Raw genomic sequence first — 17,479 nt, 5'->3', positions numbered from 1 at the left:
TGACTGGAAGCTATTTAAAGCCACATAACTCAGTGAGGTGGCCGAGGGTGAGAAAGAGGGAAAGGGTCACGACAGAGCTCCAGGGACCATCTCTTAGGGGGTGGGAAGGAGTGAACCATGAAGTGGAGGAAATCAGGAGACACCGGTGCATGGAAGCCAAGACAAGAGTTCAAAAAGGAGGACAGTCAACTGCATCCAAATAATGAGGGGCATAAGGGTGAGCAGAGGAGCAAGCAACAAAGAGGTGTAGACTCAACAAACTCTAACAGGGCTGAATGGAGCTTACTTGGTAGTGCAGTATAATCAAGCAACAAACAGAAACTCTCTGCTTCGCCTGAGGCTCACTCACTGGGCCTCACAAGTGTCCCTGCCACCCGGCTCAGGCCTGGGCTGGAAATGGAGACGGGGCCTCTGGCCCAGCAGTGGCTTGGGAGGCAGAGGACCTGGCTGAGCCACCACCAGAGCGCAGGTAATGCAACCTCTTTGAGGCTCATTTTCCTCATCTGCAAAATGGGGTTCCATCACCCACCCTGCCTATACACAGGACCACGCTAAAGGTTAGATGGGAAAATGTAGACGAAACTGCCTCACACTGTTCCCAGCCCATGGCACACACACAACATAAGCTTGTTTGAGAATATGGTCCCTGGCTGGACAAAGCCTCCCCTCTATCACTTGGTTTTCACACGGCCCTGCTCGCAGAGGCCCGTCTCATGTGTCTCGTGCTCCAGCCTCACACACAACATACCCCAAAAGGTAAAAGGGTCCCTGGTCTTCCTATTGGTAAGCAAGAAGCAACCTTCAGAGCTCCCGCTGCTCATCCAGGAAGCTTAAGAAAGCAGGGCCTAGGGGGGCATTCCTCACCTTGGGCCCCACCAGAAGTGGGCAGTGGTGGCCAGGAGCCCCAAACCATCTGGCATGAAGCAGTGCCTCAGTTTCCCCAAGAAGCGACCATCCTGCCCCAGCATGCCTCGCCTGCTAGTCCTCTATCATCACTCTAGGCCCAGGGATCCGGCGGGACCCCAACCCTCATCCTCTGCTGCTCTGTACGGCCAGGGTGCTACCCTCCTCAAGCTGGCCAGGCGCCCTTATACCCTTGACTTCCTCTCGAACTTTCCCTTCCCCTCCAGTCCCCCACAACAGGTGGCCACCCCAGCACCGTCAGGGCCACCTGCATTTTGGAAGCAGGCCAAACCACCAAAAGTCAATCTGATGAATGGCAAATTCACTGAAAATCAGTTAGAAAAAAAACCAATTGCTGTTGCATATCATTTGGTATCTTGTCAAATTTCAACCACTGTCAGAACCTTTTCTCCAAATCTACGAAAACTATGTTAGACTTAATTTTGTGTTTCTAGAGATTAAACACTTTAATTTCATTATTTCACATTTGAAGGGACTTTTTCAGCCACTTTTGAGCCACTTTTATCCTTTTAAAACTAGCTTTGGTAGTTCTTTTTGTTTTAATATTTAGGATTTTTACCATTCTCACACCAATTCCCACAATGGTATATGAACTTTAATTTTGTATTTATGACAATTCAAAACCAAAATTGAAGCATTTCACATTGACGTGACTCACCTAAATCTTTTCTCAGCATTGTTCATTTGCGGTGAATAAATGGAGGAATGGGGGTGCCTTAACCACAAACTACATTTTGTTTACTGATTATGAATCTACTTTTCTCACCATAAGAAGTATACATCAACCATGACCGTTAGATTCCAAAAACTGATTTCCAAAAATCTTCAGAAGAAATGAAAACCATTCAATGTGAATTTCTACACGTTTTTAAAATAATGAAAAGAAACAAGTTTTGATAAATCAATAAATTTGGTAAACTTGGCAATTTGGTCATTCAGTGCACTGAGTTTGAAAACAGTGAGCCCCTAGGCAGCTCATGGACAGCTGACCTCTGGGCCCAGAAACAATGGGAGGCTTTTCTCCTCACGCTACCTCTGCCATTTCTTCTCCTGTGTGTTTCTTGTCACCAGGCTACCACCCTGCTCCTCCTTGAGGTTGTCACTACCAACCCCACTACCCCCACTGCCCACCGTCAGGGATGACCTCACCCCTGGCTCACTAGCCTCCCTTCTTCCCCTTCCCATTGGCTCCCACTCAACACTCAGCCTTCCTGCCTACGGAGACCTCTGCCCGCCCTCTCTCCCTACTGTCATGTCACACCATCCCTCTGGACTTCCTCAGAAGCTGTAGCACTCCTGAAGCGGTTCCCTCAAACACACCCCTCAGACCACCATCTCCTCACCACCTACCTCCCTCCTTGCTACCCCACTCCCACACCCTAACCCACTAACCCTCCACTTGCTCTTCCTTAGCTATCCCCCACCACACACACACACACACACACACACACACACACACACACACACACACACACACACACTGTCCTCATTTTCCTCCTCACCCAGCAAATACCCGGACCTCCTCAGTCCGCTCTTCCTCAATCATGCTCACTGCCCAATCCTGGTTAAACCCATGCCCCTCCCATGCCCCCATGGTGCTTCTGAGACAAATGTCTGTAGCTGGAGAAATACACACAACCAGGCTGACTGGTCTCACTTTAAATTCCTGACTTCACACCTCAAATGCCATTGTGGCCATTTTCACGTCTTCTCCTGCTTCAATCTTCCTACACTGTCTCCTCCCCCTGTTCTTGCCTCAGACTTTTGTAGAAAACAGAAGGTGTGGACAGAAACTCCCTCACCTTCCCTCCGCGGCAAGACCAACCTCTGCCACCTGTGCTATGCCCTCTATTCTGAGGGAGGAAAGTCCCATCCCTCCTCCCCCTCTAGGATATCACTCCTGAAGTGACCCCTTCCTCTCTGCTTCAACGTCTCTCTCCAGTGAGTCATTTCCAACAGCATCTGACAGGCCGCCCATCTCAGAATACGGCAAGGACAATGCACAGGCTTCCCGTGACCCAAACCCCATCCTCCTATTCGTTGTGTGTTTCACAGAGAAATTCCAAAGAGCCACCTATGGTGAGCCACCTTCTCCCCTCACCTTTGCACCTCCATCCTACCCAAAACAAGCTTCCAACCCACCACCCCACTAGGATATTCCAATCAAGGTCCTCTGTGACCTCCATGCTGCCGAACCCGAAGGTCACTTCTCTAAACTTCTCCTACTTGACCTCTAGAGCTGCACTGGCACAGCTGACCACCTCTTGTCCTGAGACCCATGCTTCTCTTGGCCCCCTTCACCCGACATCCCTGACTTGATTTCCCCTTCCTCATTGGCCCTGCTTTGTGTGGAGAGTCCCAGCCTCCCTCTTTCTCTCTCCACACTCTCTAGTGACCTCATTCCCTGGTTCTAAACACCATCTATATGCTAATGACTCTCAATCTATACATCAACCATCACCTCTCCTCAGAACTCCAGGCTTACAGCCAGCTACCTACTTGGCATTTCCAGGTGGATGTCTAGCTACCATGTTTCCCCACCCATAAGACCTAACTGGAAAATAAGCCCTACCATGATTTGTCAGGATGACATCCCCCGAACAGAAGCCCTCATGTGTCTTTTGGAGCAAACATGAATATAAGACCTGGTCTTAGTTTCAGGGTAGCATTTCAACCCTAACTAGGCCAAAAGAGAATTCTGGTTTTCTGCTCCCCTCCCCAAAACTGTTCCTTCCCTCTTTTGCTCCATCATGACATATGGCAGAGTCACTGTGGTTCCATCCTAAATTATCAGCATTATCCTCAACTCCAGCCCACATCCACTCAACTCTGCCCACAACAGAGCCCAGATCCAAGCATCCTCTCCATCTCCTCTGCTGTCTTGGGACGTGGCCACTGCCACAGCCTCTCACTGCTCTCCTGCTACCACTCTTACCCAAGCCCCTCCTCACCACATGATCTAGTCTCCCACGACACAAGAGTCACATATTTTGCCATGTACAATGAGCACATTTTTACCCAAATTTGTGAGGGAAAAATAAGGATGCTCATTATCCATAGGTAGTACTAATTCCATATGTATATAAATGTTTGTAATGCTTTTATGCTTATGAATTAAAAGTATAACTCTAGAAATCAATAGCGATATCTGTATGCAAAATAATACCCTAGAATATGATAATCAGTTTTGTTGAACTTACGATGAACTTGCGACACCGAAGAGTTCTTGGCCTTCTATGATGGGTAAATATCCCAAATTTGTTACCAGTACATAAAATTTCTTGTACCATAATATGTTAAAAAATGAAGGCTAACATTCCTTTATAATACAAAAAAAAAAAACAAGTACCTAAATGTAAACAAATAAAAATTCAAATTAAAAAATTAAAATGAAAGATTTTTTTTTTTTGCCCTGAAAGTTTGGGCCAAAACATGGGTGCACATTATACACAGGAGCGCATTATACACAGCAAAACATGGTAATCTTTTCAAAAGCATAAATTGTACTGTGTTACTCAAGTGTCTAAATTCTCCAAGGGTCCCTCATCACTGTTAAGAGTGAAATCTAAACTCCACTTGCCTGTAGCAATCCAGCTCCTGCCCGGCTCTGTGCCCACCTCCCAAAGCACCTCATTCCCTGGGCCCCAGCCACACGGCCTGCCTTAGGTCCCGCCTGCCACCACGCGTGTCCCCACCTGGGGCCTTTCCCCAGTTGTTCCCTCTGCCATTCCCCAGACCTTCCCATGGCTGGATCCTTCTCGGGAACCATATTTTGGCATTCCCAATCTAGAGTAGCACCCGTCAATCTCTGTCCTGTCATCCAATTTTAATTCTTTGCCTAACATTCATCACTATTTCACATGTTTTTGTTAATTTGTTTGTTGGCTTATCTTTCTCTGTTTTTCTCTGTCTTGGGCTAATTGAACATAAGCTCCATGAGAGCAAGAGACTCCTCTGTCTTGTTCATGGACATACCCTCAGTGTTTGGCACGCAAGAGATGGTCAATGAGTATTTAGGTATGAGTTCATACACTGTGCTCCTGCAGAGAAGGTAACTAAGATCCAGAGTTCAACGTCATCACCTCCAGACTAGAAAGCCCCAAAATACACACACCGAAGTTCAGTCCACTCATCGTTTTGGTCGACCAGGCAAAGATTACCTTCCCATCTTCTAATGCCCCTCTATATTCATCCCTGATCACCGTTCCCTCAGAGATAAGGGAGCCGAGGACAGCAGTTGTTGCTCCGAGGGTAGGGCCATATCTCCACTCGCCATTTGCCCACTCAGCCTTCTCCAACCTGCCTCCCTTCCTTCCCTGTCCACATGCAGTGGAGGGCACGGACAAACACTGGTAACCACCCTCTCACACACACACACACACACACACCACCCCACACACATACCCACACATACATTACCCCCACCACACACACACACGCCACCCCACACATACACACATCACCCCACATTCGCACGACCTTACTATGCACGCTTTACATCCCCCACCTACACACTACATGCATGTTCACACATTCTGATCTCTCTCAGACACATTCCCTGCTATTCCCTCCCCTGGGGTTATGTTCACAGATATGGTGGGGAGGGCATTCCCAGGGCAGATGTGCAGTAAATACAGTGAATACAGCTATGGCTAAGCCAGGAGTATGCTCAGGGGGCACAAAATCCTGCAGAGCTAAGAGCAGAGAGACCCAGCTCAGAAGACCACACATCCCACTGCTGGCACAGCCTGTCTTATGTTCCCATGAGGAAGCAAGGAGGTGAACCCAGAATAAATACCTTCACCCAAAAAACCTTCACCCCAACCATGGCACCTGAAATTCTACCATGAAAAAGCCTTGTTTAGGGTTAAATTTTGTTCTCTCTCTGTTCTTTTTTTTTTATAGCAATTTTTTCCTTGGACACAAAGGCAACCAAACATGACGTCAACACCCTGCTCACATCTTAATGTGAGCAAATCCTTCTAGCCAGTGACAGGAGCCTGAGGTCCCCGGGCATTGATGAGAGAGGGGGTAGAAATGGCACAGAAAGGGAAGGAGGAATGCAGATTTCTCCTGTTTCCCCCAGACGCCTTGGCACCATGTGATGGGAAAGCTGGTCTCCTCCCAGTTGTTCCTAGCTGCTGTTCAGCAGGAGTCACTGGTCCCCTGGCCCCATCCACCCAGACGCCTCAATTTTCCCTGTCCCCTCTACCCCCACAAGCCTCTTCTTGGCCATCTGAAGAATTCTCCCTAAAAGGGGAGGGGTAAGAGGTAACAGAGCAGCAGCAAAAGCCCAATTTTCATTGATACTCAGAGTCTCTGACAGCTGTTAGAAGAAGAATGTGATTTTGAAATTTAAATGGCACGCTTCTGCATTGGCTCAGGGAGACAACCTGAGGATAAGCAGTTTATCGCCTGAGCCACCATGCAGTGGGGGCAGGGAGAGAGGTTGCTTGTTCCTTCAGTTCCTCCCCTGCCCTCCATCCCCACACACACCACTACCTCCCCACAGGGGCTGCCTCAGAATGGGGTCTCCGTGAGGCACCCACCAACGAGATGAATTGATAAAGCCCTTGCTTGCCAGCCTTCGGCAACCCAAGGGGACAAGGGGTTCGGGGCACAAAGGCTCAGGCACACCCTCAGTGCCCCTTAGGCATCCAGCAGAACTAAGCCAGATCCAATTCCTCTCCCACCGCTGCTAGAGCCGCTGAGGCAACCTTCATGGGGGACTGAAGCCCTCCACCACCAAGGGCAGCTCAGTCCCTCCCCAGGGACCAGGGATCTGAGTTCGTCGTAGAAAATTCCTGGGCAGGAGTCAGGGAGGAGACCCCAGAGAGACCAATCTCCCATCTGTCAGAAGGGTCTCTATTCAGTGTCCTCTGAGCCCACAGGCTCAGAAGATGAGTGGTTCCTTCAACACCCCGAGCTTGTCCAGGACTCCGAGCCATGATGCTGCCAGGGCCGTCATTTCCGGATCCCACTCTCTCCTCTTCCAAGACTGTGCGGATTTCCCCAGATACTGCCAGCTGCAGCCTCCCCTGGACTCCTGGGACAGCACTCTGTCTACACCACCACCACCAATAAACTGCTTACTGGTGTCTAAGGGGGTGCCTGTTAGCCACACTGGACAGTGAGGACATTCACTTCAAGCTGCGTCTACATGGAAACCACTGAGCACTCGATGTTTACTGAGCGAAACATGCTCCTCCAGACACAGCCCCAGCCCCACCTCTGCCAGAGGCACTTCTGAGCACCCAGCCAGGATCTGCCTCGCTCAGCCTCAGGGACTGCTATGCATAACACACACGGGACACCTCACTCAGACTTGCTTGGAACTCCTAGTCACCTTTCCTTGTGCAGGCCTAACACCCTCCAGCCGGTGACAGTGCCACCCATGGCCACCATCCCAGTGCTCCGTGCTCCAGCATCGTGTTAGGGAGCTGCGCACGCGTCATCGCCAAGCCTTGCAGGGTAGGTCGAACTGTTCCTTTTTTTTTAATTGGGGAACAGTGTGTTTCTCCAGGGCCCATCAGCTCCAAGCTGTTGTCCTTCACTCTAGTTGTGGAGGGCGCAGCTCAGCTCCACGTCCAGTCACCGTTTTCAATCTTAGTTGCAGAGGGCGCAGCCCACCATCCCATGTGGGAAATGAACCAGCAACCTTGTTGTTGAGAGCCCGCACTCTAAGCAACTGAGCCATCCGGCCGCCCTGAACTGTTCCACTTTATAGATGGTAAAAATGAGGTTCAGAGGGGTCAAGTGACCTACCTGTGGTCACCCAACTGGTGGGTCAAGGCCAGGATTCAAAATTAGGACCAGCAGGCCTCAGAATCCACATTCCACCCACTATTCCAGGACCCTCCCTGGAGCTGTGTCAGGAGCACAGCACTGACACAGAGACCAACACCCACAGTCCTACATGAGCCCCAACACATGACAGTGAGTGCCATGCTAAAGGATAACGTGCTATGGCACAAGGGGGCAGAGTGGTGTTCACCTCTCAGGGGCCATCTGCAGGGCTTCTTGACAGGGCCCCCCAAAAGGGGACCACCTGAGCCTCCAACAAGAATATCTCTGGGCCTGTCCTGGCTCCATCGAAGCAAGATGGCCCACCCAGAGGCTTCCTTGCCAACTGAGGTGGACACCACCATCTCTTCTTCCTTCTACCCACAAAAGGCCCCAAGCCCAGCCTCTCCCTAGCCTCCATGTGTCGCTACCCAGTCATAGTGGAGGAACCAAGGCCATAGCAGCTCAGCAGGAGCCCTGGGGTTCCCCGTCCTCTGAAAACCACCCAGTCACCTCCCACTCCAGCCCCCCACCCAGCACACTCATGGGTTGGAGGTAGCCTCAGGTCACCAAAGGCGTATATATTGCCTAAATGCTGGGTTCCAGGCCGGCCCTGCCATGGCCTGCCATTCGACCTTGAGAAATTACTCCACAAGAAGTTTTAGTAGCTACATGTTTTAGTGCAATGTACTAGGTACCCGGTCAGGCACTTCTCTGCTGTATCTCACTCGGTCCTTCCAAAACCCTGGGAGGTAGGGGTTTCTATCGGCCCCATGTTATACCAGAGGAAACGGGCTTAGAGGTGAGGCACCCACTGGGCAGGAGCAGAATCACGATTCAAACCTCTCTGTCTGTACCTCCTCTCTGGGCCTCAGTTTCCTTTCCTATCAGGAAATGATCTCAAAGTTCCCTTAGATGATCTCAAAGTTCCCTTCCAGCTGCAGAAAAGACATGTTTGCGTAAATATGTTTCCTACCCAAGCATCTGGCAACACTTGCACTGGATGCCAGAGGCCCTGAGGCCCTGGCCTCTCACCAAGACTGCCAAGGCAGTGCCCGCTGACAGCCCAGCTGAGGCCATCTGCCTGTCACTTCTCCCTTCAGCGTGGCCCGTGGTTGTAAGGAAAACCGCTGCCTCGCCTACCAGGGCCTTTCATCCTCACTTTGATGGCCTCCCTCCAGGTGGATGGGGCATTTCTGCTTCCCTCACTCTCCACATCATCCCCTCACAACGTCTCTCTGCCTGGATGATCTTTCTTTTTCCCTAAGAAAGCTTTCTCTCTTCTCTCTACCTCGTTCCATCCTCTCCTGCCTCCCCAGATAGGACCAGCGGGAAATCAGTATTCACATGACACCTGAAGATGGAAGAACACTCACCTTTCGCTCCTCCTGCCCTGCACCCCCTCTAGAAGGTACGCTGCCACGACTGACCGCCCTCAGTAGACGGAGAATGACTCACTGTCACTCTGCCTGTATCTACTCTCGTGGAATTCTCCTTATCAACCCTACGGGCAGGTATCACACTCCCATTTGACAAACATGGGCACCACAGCTCCAAAAGGCCACCATGAGGCCCAAAATCACACAGCCGTAAGTGGATGAGTCAGGATTCAAACCCAGAACCAGATGGCTCAAGGCCCACACTCGTCCCATGTACCAGGTGGAACTGGTGCCCTGAACACTCCATTTCATGTTTTCAAGGGCAGTTTGAATTGCTCCAACCAGGACAAATGTCACTTATCCATGAAGTCTCCCTTCCCGTCTATCAGGCTGGGGCAGGCCATTGGATGCCTCCAACGTCACTGTTGCTGTGGTTCAGGAGATACCCAGACTGCTCTCCTCCTTGTCTTGGACTTGGGACTAACTGGACACCAGGAATCCCAGAACCAGTCACTGGGCCAGGGCCTGTGTCTGAACTGGGCAGAGAGGAGGGGAGGACTTGCCCTTCCCCCATGGTATCTGACATCAGAGTGTTGGGGGAATCCTGGCAGCTTTCTTTGTCAACAGAATCCCAGTAGGACTTTCCAAGAACCCCAGGAAAAAGAGAAGGCCAGAGATAAAGAAGAAGACACATTCCCAGGGGCCCTGCACCAGGGCTCCAAATTCTCAGACAGTAGATGGTAAAGAGAAAGTAGCAACTGAGCCCCCCAGATAAATAGTCTCTGGGGCCCCCAATTGGGGGCCGATGGCCTAGAGGAGGGCCACCAAGACTCCTGGAGATACCCCCCCACCCCACCATTGTTCCACACAGAGGTGGTGGTGGGGCAGCATACAGCCAAATATGGGTGTGTGGAAATGAGATGTCTCCACACCACCCTACAGGGCAGCAGCCTTGAATGCACCCAAGGTTTGGGTGCAGGCCAGGCCTTCCTAGCCAGCAAGCTACAGGCAGTAACCCACGTGCCCAATACTGACCCCTTGGCCCACAGGGCAGCCAAGCAAGGGCCTGAGACCACCAGAGCTCCAAGCTGCTCTGCTTACCCTAGTATACTAAAGAACACTGATGCTGTCTGTACAGCCTGATGGGGAAACGTTGAGGAGTCCTGCTGTACACCCATGTCTTCCTTCTTCAGAAAGGAAATGTAAAGTCTGGAGAAGGTAGTAACCTGCCCAAGCCCCTCGGCTGATTTGTGGCAGAGAAGGCACTGGAACCCGGGCCTCCCAGCTCCCCATGCAACCTTCTCTCTGCTGAGCCTACCACGGCCCACTGGTTTCTTGATAGCAATCCCCACCCAGCTATGCACCCAAGTTTCCCCAGACAGAGCCGCCCACACACCAATTCTAGGGCGTGTTACCAGGAGCAAGGAGGTGGAATCCGTCACAGACCCCAAAGCCTTGCCCTCACTGTGGGGAGCGGTCTCCAGACACAGGGACCCAGGGTTGTATGCGCCCAGTTATATCTGGGCAGCAGGTCGAGGAAGTTGATTCAGTGAGCGGCAGACACAGTAATTTCCTCATTTGTCTTGTCAACGTTCTTGTCCCATGGAGTGTCAAGTCCATTCCGTAAAGATTTTCTGCTAAGAAGGTACTTAATGTGAGTCTGGGAAGCAGCACGGGCCTGGCTAAGATGAGGACCTCTGACCTGCAACCTTCAGGGAGCAAGTTAAAGGTATTTCTTCACAGGAGGGAAACCCAATGGCTCCCACCTATGCAGCAGTACTCAACCGGTACCTGAGCTACTGGTAGGGTGGGAAATGGGTACATCGGAGCCACGAAGTCATGCCCACCATCGCATCCACAGGCCACCATATCTTTCCCCTGCATCTGTGCCCCTGAGCACTGTCTCAAAGCAGGGGTCCAAGGCGAGTTTCTATCCAAAAATAACATCTCTGCTATTATCCCACCGAGGAGGGCCTATGACGGTGAGAGCCCAGGCCAGGGGGCCCAACACACAAAGCATCTTCGAAGTCTCCATTCCATTCACCACAGCCACCAAGGCCCAAGGGCATGTCCAAATGGTCCCCCTTTAACCAGTGCCTGCTTTCTCCTTGGGGTCCAGGATTTCTCCCACCAGGTATATGTGTCTTAGCTCATCTCAATCCATTAGACATGCATTCTCAACAGGAGAGGAGGGTGTCACCCCCAAGGGAACAAAATTGGATTCAGCACAAAGTAGATATGACAATGGTTTGTGGCCCTCCAAAACTCAATCTTGCCTGAGAAAATTTTATCCTTGGCATTTGCTAGGGGCGGAATTGTGCGCCGCAAAGAGTTGTTATTTGTATGTGACAGTATTTGGAGAGAGGGCTTTTGGGAGGTAAACTTAAATGAGGTTGTTAGGTAGGGCCCCCTTACGACCCCCTTACAATCCAATAGGACTGTGGCCTCATAAGAAGAGGAACAGACCACTTTGTCTGTCTCTCTCTCTGTCTCTCTCTCTCCCCCTTCTCCTCCCCACCTCCACTACGTCTCCTGTCCCACTCAGCCCTATGTGGACACAGTGAGAAGTGGAGAGAGACTTCTCACTCTACAAGTCAGAGTGACAGCTCTCACCAGAAACCGAACTCTGCTGGATCTTGATCTTGAACTTCCAGCCTCCAAAATGTAAGATAATAAATTAATGCTGTTTAAGCCACTCAGTCTCTGATATTTTATTATGGCAGCCCAAGCCAACTAAGACAGACTTTCTGTCATTAGAGAGAATTAAGTTTTCTCCTTAAGGGGATAATGGCGGGGCGGGGGGGAGGTTGGGCAACATTGTCTTAAAGAATTCTTCGTTTGAAAGGGCTTCGGTTTCACTGGAGAATCTTCTGTGTCACCTTTTAGAATACCGCTTCTCACGTGGCAGTGATTGCACCCCCAAGCAATGTCTGGAGGCATTTTGCGTCATCACAACTTGGGGAGGGGGTGCTACTGACACCCGTGGGCAGAGGCCAGGGTTGCTGCCAAACATCTTATAAGGCACGGGATGGATGGTTCCTCCCACAGAAATTACCCAGCTCCAACTGTCAATAGTGGTGCTGTGGAGAAACCCTGGTTTACAGCAAAAGGAACTTCAGAAGGCTTCAAATACTGCCCCGAACCATCTGGAAACACAGGGATCCCACCCCTCCACCTTTGGGCACCAGTGATTACTCCAGGAAGAGCTCACCCTCAGCCCCCACAGAGCCCTCCTAAAGATCAGAAGCCCCTCTCCAGTGCCCGAGCAGGAGCTGGCTGCCCACTGCTCCCCCAAATGACAGAGGGAACAAGGCCAAGAAGAAGAACCAAAAATACTCATTGGGCTCCCACACATGGACCATGGGTGGCAAGCAAAACTTGAGCTCAACCTGAGCCTTCTCACTCCATGGGCAGGCAAGATGGGAGTGGCCGGGGATCAGAGCTCTCCCTCAGAGAACCCCTCAGTGGGGTACAAGGAGTGGAGCCCTCAGGGGCATGGGGAACCCAGAGCACAATGAATGGCAGAGACACTAATGCCAACAAACCCAGGTAACGCTTCCTGAACGCTCACCCAGCAGCATGCTGACCCCTTTACCACCACTCGCTCATTCAGAGCTCACGATTCACAAGGTAGGTACTCGCTCCATTGCACAGCTGAGGAAACTGAGGCCCAAAGAGCTTGCATGACTCAACCAAAGTAAAAGAGCCCCAAAGTGGAAGAGCTGGGGAACTGGAAAGAAGGACTCAGTAAGGCAAAAACAGGTGACAAATTAGGTGAGTGACATCAAGTTTCAGATTCAAGACCTGCTACGTGGCAGGCGAACGCTAGCAATTCCCATAAACGCTTTACTCCACAGACAGCTTTGGGGTGAGTGTTATGTCTCCTTGTTTACAGATGAGGATATGATGCTCAGAAACGTAAAGGGGCTTGCAGGATACCTGAGCCCAGCCCAGGGCTCTGTCTGCCATGCCAAAGAGAACCAGTGAGGCCCCAGCACAAACCCACTTACCTGAGAAGATTGAAGCAAGCCGGAAGATGTCCGAGAGGCGTGAGGTCACTGGCTCATAGGGCGAGGCCTCGTAAAACTCTTCACCTGGAAGAGAGAACAGTGTCATACACAAGTGCCCCTTCCCAACGTGAATGGGCAAGTTATGAATGAAATGTTAGACATGTCACATGGGTGAGTTATTTCCTCCAGCTAGAATAGTAGAATGTCCCCCAAAGCAGGTCAGACTGCCTAATCCACTCTCTCCTGACCTCCCAGCATGACTAGCCCTCTTCTAAAGACTTCCAAACGCTTCTGGAAAGAAGGCATGGGGGAGGTAGAACCATGATAGCCTGCGGAAGGCCAGGTCCGATCCGTCAATACAACACCCTCATTTCACCAGAGAAGGCGCAAAGGTGGCCCAGAGAGGTGAAGCAACCTGCCTGAGATCACACAGCGACTCATGGCAGCACTGGAGCTAGACTCTGGTCTCCTTGCCCTCACACTGGCATTCTCTCCCATCACACCAGGCTGGCTCTGCTCAGGCCACTTGAGAGCACAGAATGTCCTCTTTGCTTCCCACCATGACACCAGAATCACACAGGGCTAAAGGTCAGCTGAGCAGAAGCCTGGTCCCAGGCTCCTGGCAGCCTGACCCCCTCCTGCACTCCCTACCTGTCTTCACCACCACCTGCTGGCTCCTCAGACTTCTCCTGGGGGCTTTGAGTGTGTCTGAGGCTTGGCGACAGGAAAAGCAAGGGAGCGACAGGAGATAAATGACACAGGGCTGCCCTAGAGACCCGCCACCACTTCACTGGACTCCCGCCCACTCAGCCAACACCTCACAGGAAAGGAACTATCCTCTTGAGACATTACTGTGAGAAGAAATCAATGAAGAATCACTCAGGCTGTGCGTGTGTGTGGAGGGTCAGGGGAGACACGGAAGGCCCACCTCACGCACCAATCTCCCACCCACCCAGGGCCCAGGGCCACGGCAGGCAGCCCCTGCCTAGGGGAGCCCATGTGGGCAGCATCCACGGGGACCACCTGCAGGAAAGTGCCAGCCATCCAGAAGCAGGCCTGGGAATCCACCTGTGGGGGGGGGAGGGGCTCAGTCAGGCCCTTGAGGTCACCCAGAGGCCAGGACTGGAGGCTTTACCAACCTCCAGCAGTGCACAGAGCAAAGCATCTCTCTGCTGTATTGACAGACCCCTCCCCCGAAAAGGGCATAGACCCCCCCAGATAACACGGGAAGTACACTCCTCCTGGAGAAATGGCCCCATCCTTCACTTGACCTCATAGCAGTATAGCACCTCATGCCCTACAACACCCAACACACAGCCTGAAGCACAGTGGGTGCCCAACTAGTATTTGATGATCGACCTGATTCAAATGTTCCTCATTCCATCAGACCCGTCTCCAACCTGCCCCATGGGGCCTGTATGCTCTCTACCCACCAGCCCTGGAGAAACTCCCTGTGGTGGGATCACCAGCCAGCGCTAGTCATTGGGGCCAAATAACATAAGTGCTTAGGAAGCACTTTTATAATAAAAAATGATGTTACACTGTGTTTTCCACATGCCAGCCCTATTGAAAGTGTTTTAGATGTACTAACTCATTCAATCCTCCTAATTTCTCTATTAAGTAGGGATCATTAGTCTCCCTATTTTACCGATAAGGAACTGGGGCACAGAGACACTAAGTAACTAGCCCAAAGTCACACAGCTATAAAGTGACAGAGCCAAGCTTCAGACCCAAGCAGTTGGCTACCGAGTCTAAGTATTTAATCACTATGAATGCTGTCTCCAAATATAAAGTGTTGTTGAAACCACAGTGTTCTTAAACAAGTACTGCTGTGGTTTAACTCTTCACAGGACCGGTCTTCCCCTAGCTGGACTGCTGGCCCCGCGCAGGGCCTGTCCTTCCTTATTGCATCTGGTACAGGTGTGCACCTACGTACAGATCAGCCAGTATGATTGGCTAGGGGAGCTCTGGGGGAAAACAGCCTCTCACAGCACTGGCTGGAAGGGGCCCATTCTATTTAAGTCAACAGAATCCACCAGTGGGAAATCCGAGGCCTGGCCACTCGGGCATCCCCTGCGGCCAGACTGAAACCAAATCAGGACATCAGGTTCCTGGGCCATGACCTGGGAGAGGACATGTGGGAGGCATTGGCTTTTCACATCTGAAGGACCAGAGTGACCCGGAACTTCAGTGTCACCTTTGGAGAAGGCAAGAAGGTGGTCTCGAGTTCCCCATGCAGCCAACAGGAACAGCCCCGCCTTGTAAATACCAGTGGTGATGGTGGTAGTGATGATGAAAAGGGAAGACAGACCCAAGGCCACAGGATCTCCCCCAGGTCAGGGTAAAGGGGCCAGAGAAAAAGTCAGCTTGCTATGTGCTTGCTTGCTGTGTGCCCTGGGATACCACCTCACCTTCCTGCACTTCAGCTTCCCCTTCAAAATGGGGGTGGGACCAAATAACTCCAGGTTCTTTGCAGTGGGGACCATGTAGGAGCTCGGTAGAGGCCACATTTCGGCCAGCATCAGCTCTTTCCATTGGCCTCAGCCTCAGCCTCAGGCAGAGGGAAATGTGTAGGGCCAAGTCTCCAGGGGACTTTTACCCACCAGCAGGGAACAAGGAGAAGCCAAGAATCAAAGCCCAGACCCACACAGGTCTCCCCCAATTCTCCCTACCCCACCCAGGCCCAAGCCAGGTTATTAGGTTTATTAAGGAATAGGGAGGAAGTGCTCGGTAGACCATTTCCCCCGTGCCATAAATAACTAAGTCTCAGATAGATCCTGTCACTCATAGGAACATTACCTGTTATTAAAAGGCCTCCTGGCTTCCCCTGGTCAGCCCTGGGCAGAAACTACCTTTGGCCCCCAAGACTCAAGGAGGGGGCAGGGTTCTGAGGAATGAGAAAAACTGGGGGTCTGCTTTTCTAGGGTGGGTCCAGGGGAAGGGCCTCCCAACCTGCATGAGGGCTGGTACAGGGACCATGGCTTCTTCATGCTATTAACTTCTGAAGCACACAATAGGTGCTTCACAGATGTGTGTTGAGTCACTGAACCAACAAACCATCTCAGGATTTAGAACCGAGCCATCTCCAGCCAGGCATTCCTGGGTCGAAAGGGCCTTCAAGACCACAGGGCAATCCACAGCATAAATGGGTATTATGCTTGCTATTATCCAAGCGCCTCATTGCCCCCGTACAATCAGAAGGTCTTCTGTGCACTGACGCAGTGATGTCAGAGGGAGCCCATCAGATGGGAAGGTTCTTAGGTGGCCCACCCAGCCCTTCTGGCTGGCAGCTCTTCTGTGCCCTCCCCTCTGCATTCCGCAGCACATAGGACACCCACCCCAACTTATTGCCCAATCTCCCTTGGGTTGAAACAGATGACTGCAGGAAAGAAAACAAGAAACTAGACAACCCAGCAACCTGACTGAATTAGGGACCTTTTCTGTGCAATACAGAGTCAGCCTGGGGCGCAGACAGCTCCACACACGGAGAACAAAGTGTGTGGGCCCCTCTCTTGACTCATTTCCAGTTCTAGGACTTGAAGTTGCTAGTAATGGGAAGAGAGGCCACCTGATTCATAAGGAATCACTGTTATGAATGGTGGTGATACTATTAAAAATTATATGCACGGCTTATTTCCATGTTCAGGGCATAGTTGAACTATCTTGGCCACTGGTCACGAACCCTTCGCTATCTGCCCTCCACACCTGGTCCATTTCCACCTTCCTTCCAGCACCTGGAGGCGGGGTTGCTCCTCTGACCTAAGGCTAACCCCCTCACTGAACCCACCTGGTCCCCTCTCCCAGGCACTATCCACAGAGCACCCCTCCATCACTACTGTAGTGCTTTAGAATTTCAACTGCTCAACCTTCTCACATCTTAAAAAAGTCATCCTTTGTTCTCTCCTCTTCATACATAAAATTCTACAAGTTGCTGTCCACATTCATCATCCCCAGCTCCCCAACTACCTCCCATTCACTCCCTAGCCAGGCTTCTGCTCCCAGCTACCTAAGAAGCTCACGCCCAAGGCATCAGGGACACTTTCCCACCTTCTCTCCTGCTGAACCTAAAGTACTGGAGGCTGATCCACGCCTTCCTTCTGTGTGAGCTCCTCCCTGGTTTCCTGCTGTCCCCCCACCTCTCTCTGAGCCTCCTCAGTCACCCTTGCAGGCCCCCCTTCCTCTCCTACCCATCTGTAAATGTTGGGGGTTCTGGGAGCTCTGTCCCTACCATCCTCCCAGGGTGATTGCACCCACTCTCTTGGCCCTACTTACAAGCTGATGGCAACTTCTAAATCTCTGTCACCTGAGCTCCAGCCCTACATCCCCAGGTGTCTGCAGGGCATGGCCAACGGGAGGCTCATGACCACAAATAAACTCATCATC

General features: G+C 51.5%; 1 protein-coding gene across 3 annotated transcripts in view; it reads right to left on the bottom strand.

Moving 5' to 3' along the window:
- GFRA2 (GDNF family receptor alpha 2) overlaps nucleotides 1-17,479 on the bottom strand; it is a 105,549-nt gene that overhangs the window by 59,090 nt on the left and 28,980 nt on the right. For 2 of the 3 annotated variants that reach the window (XM_081075447.1, XM_081075446.1), the window contains one exon: nucleotides 13,097-13,180. The exons of the other annotated variant lie outside the window; for it this stretch is intronic. In XM_081075447.1, coding sequence (XP_080931573.1) covers nucleotides 13,097-13,180 — 84 coding nt within the window. The remainder of the gene's footprint in view (nucleotides 1-13,096; nucleotides 13,181-17,479) is intronic. 3 annotated transcript variants of the gene reach the window in all.

Source organism: Rhinolophus hipposideros, assembly GCF_964194185.1.
Source record: "Rhinolophus hipposideros genome assembly, chromosome: 16".
Classification (NCBI taxonomy): Eukaryota; Metazoa; Chordata; class Mammalia; order Chiroptera; family Rhinolophidae; genus Rhinolophus; species Rhinolophus hipposideros.
Note: the sequence above shows the minus strand (reverse complement) of the source record. Positions and strands in the feature narration are given on the sequence as shown.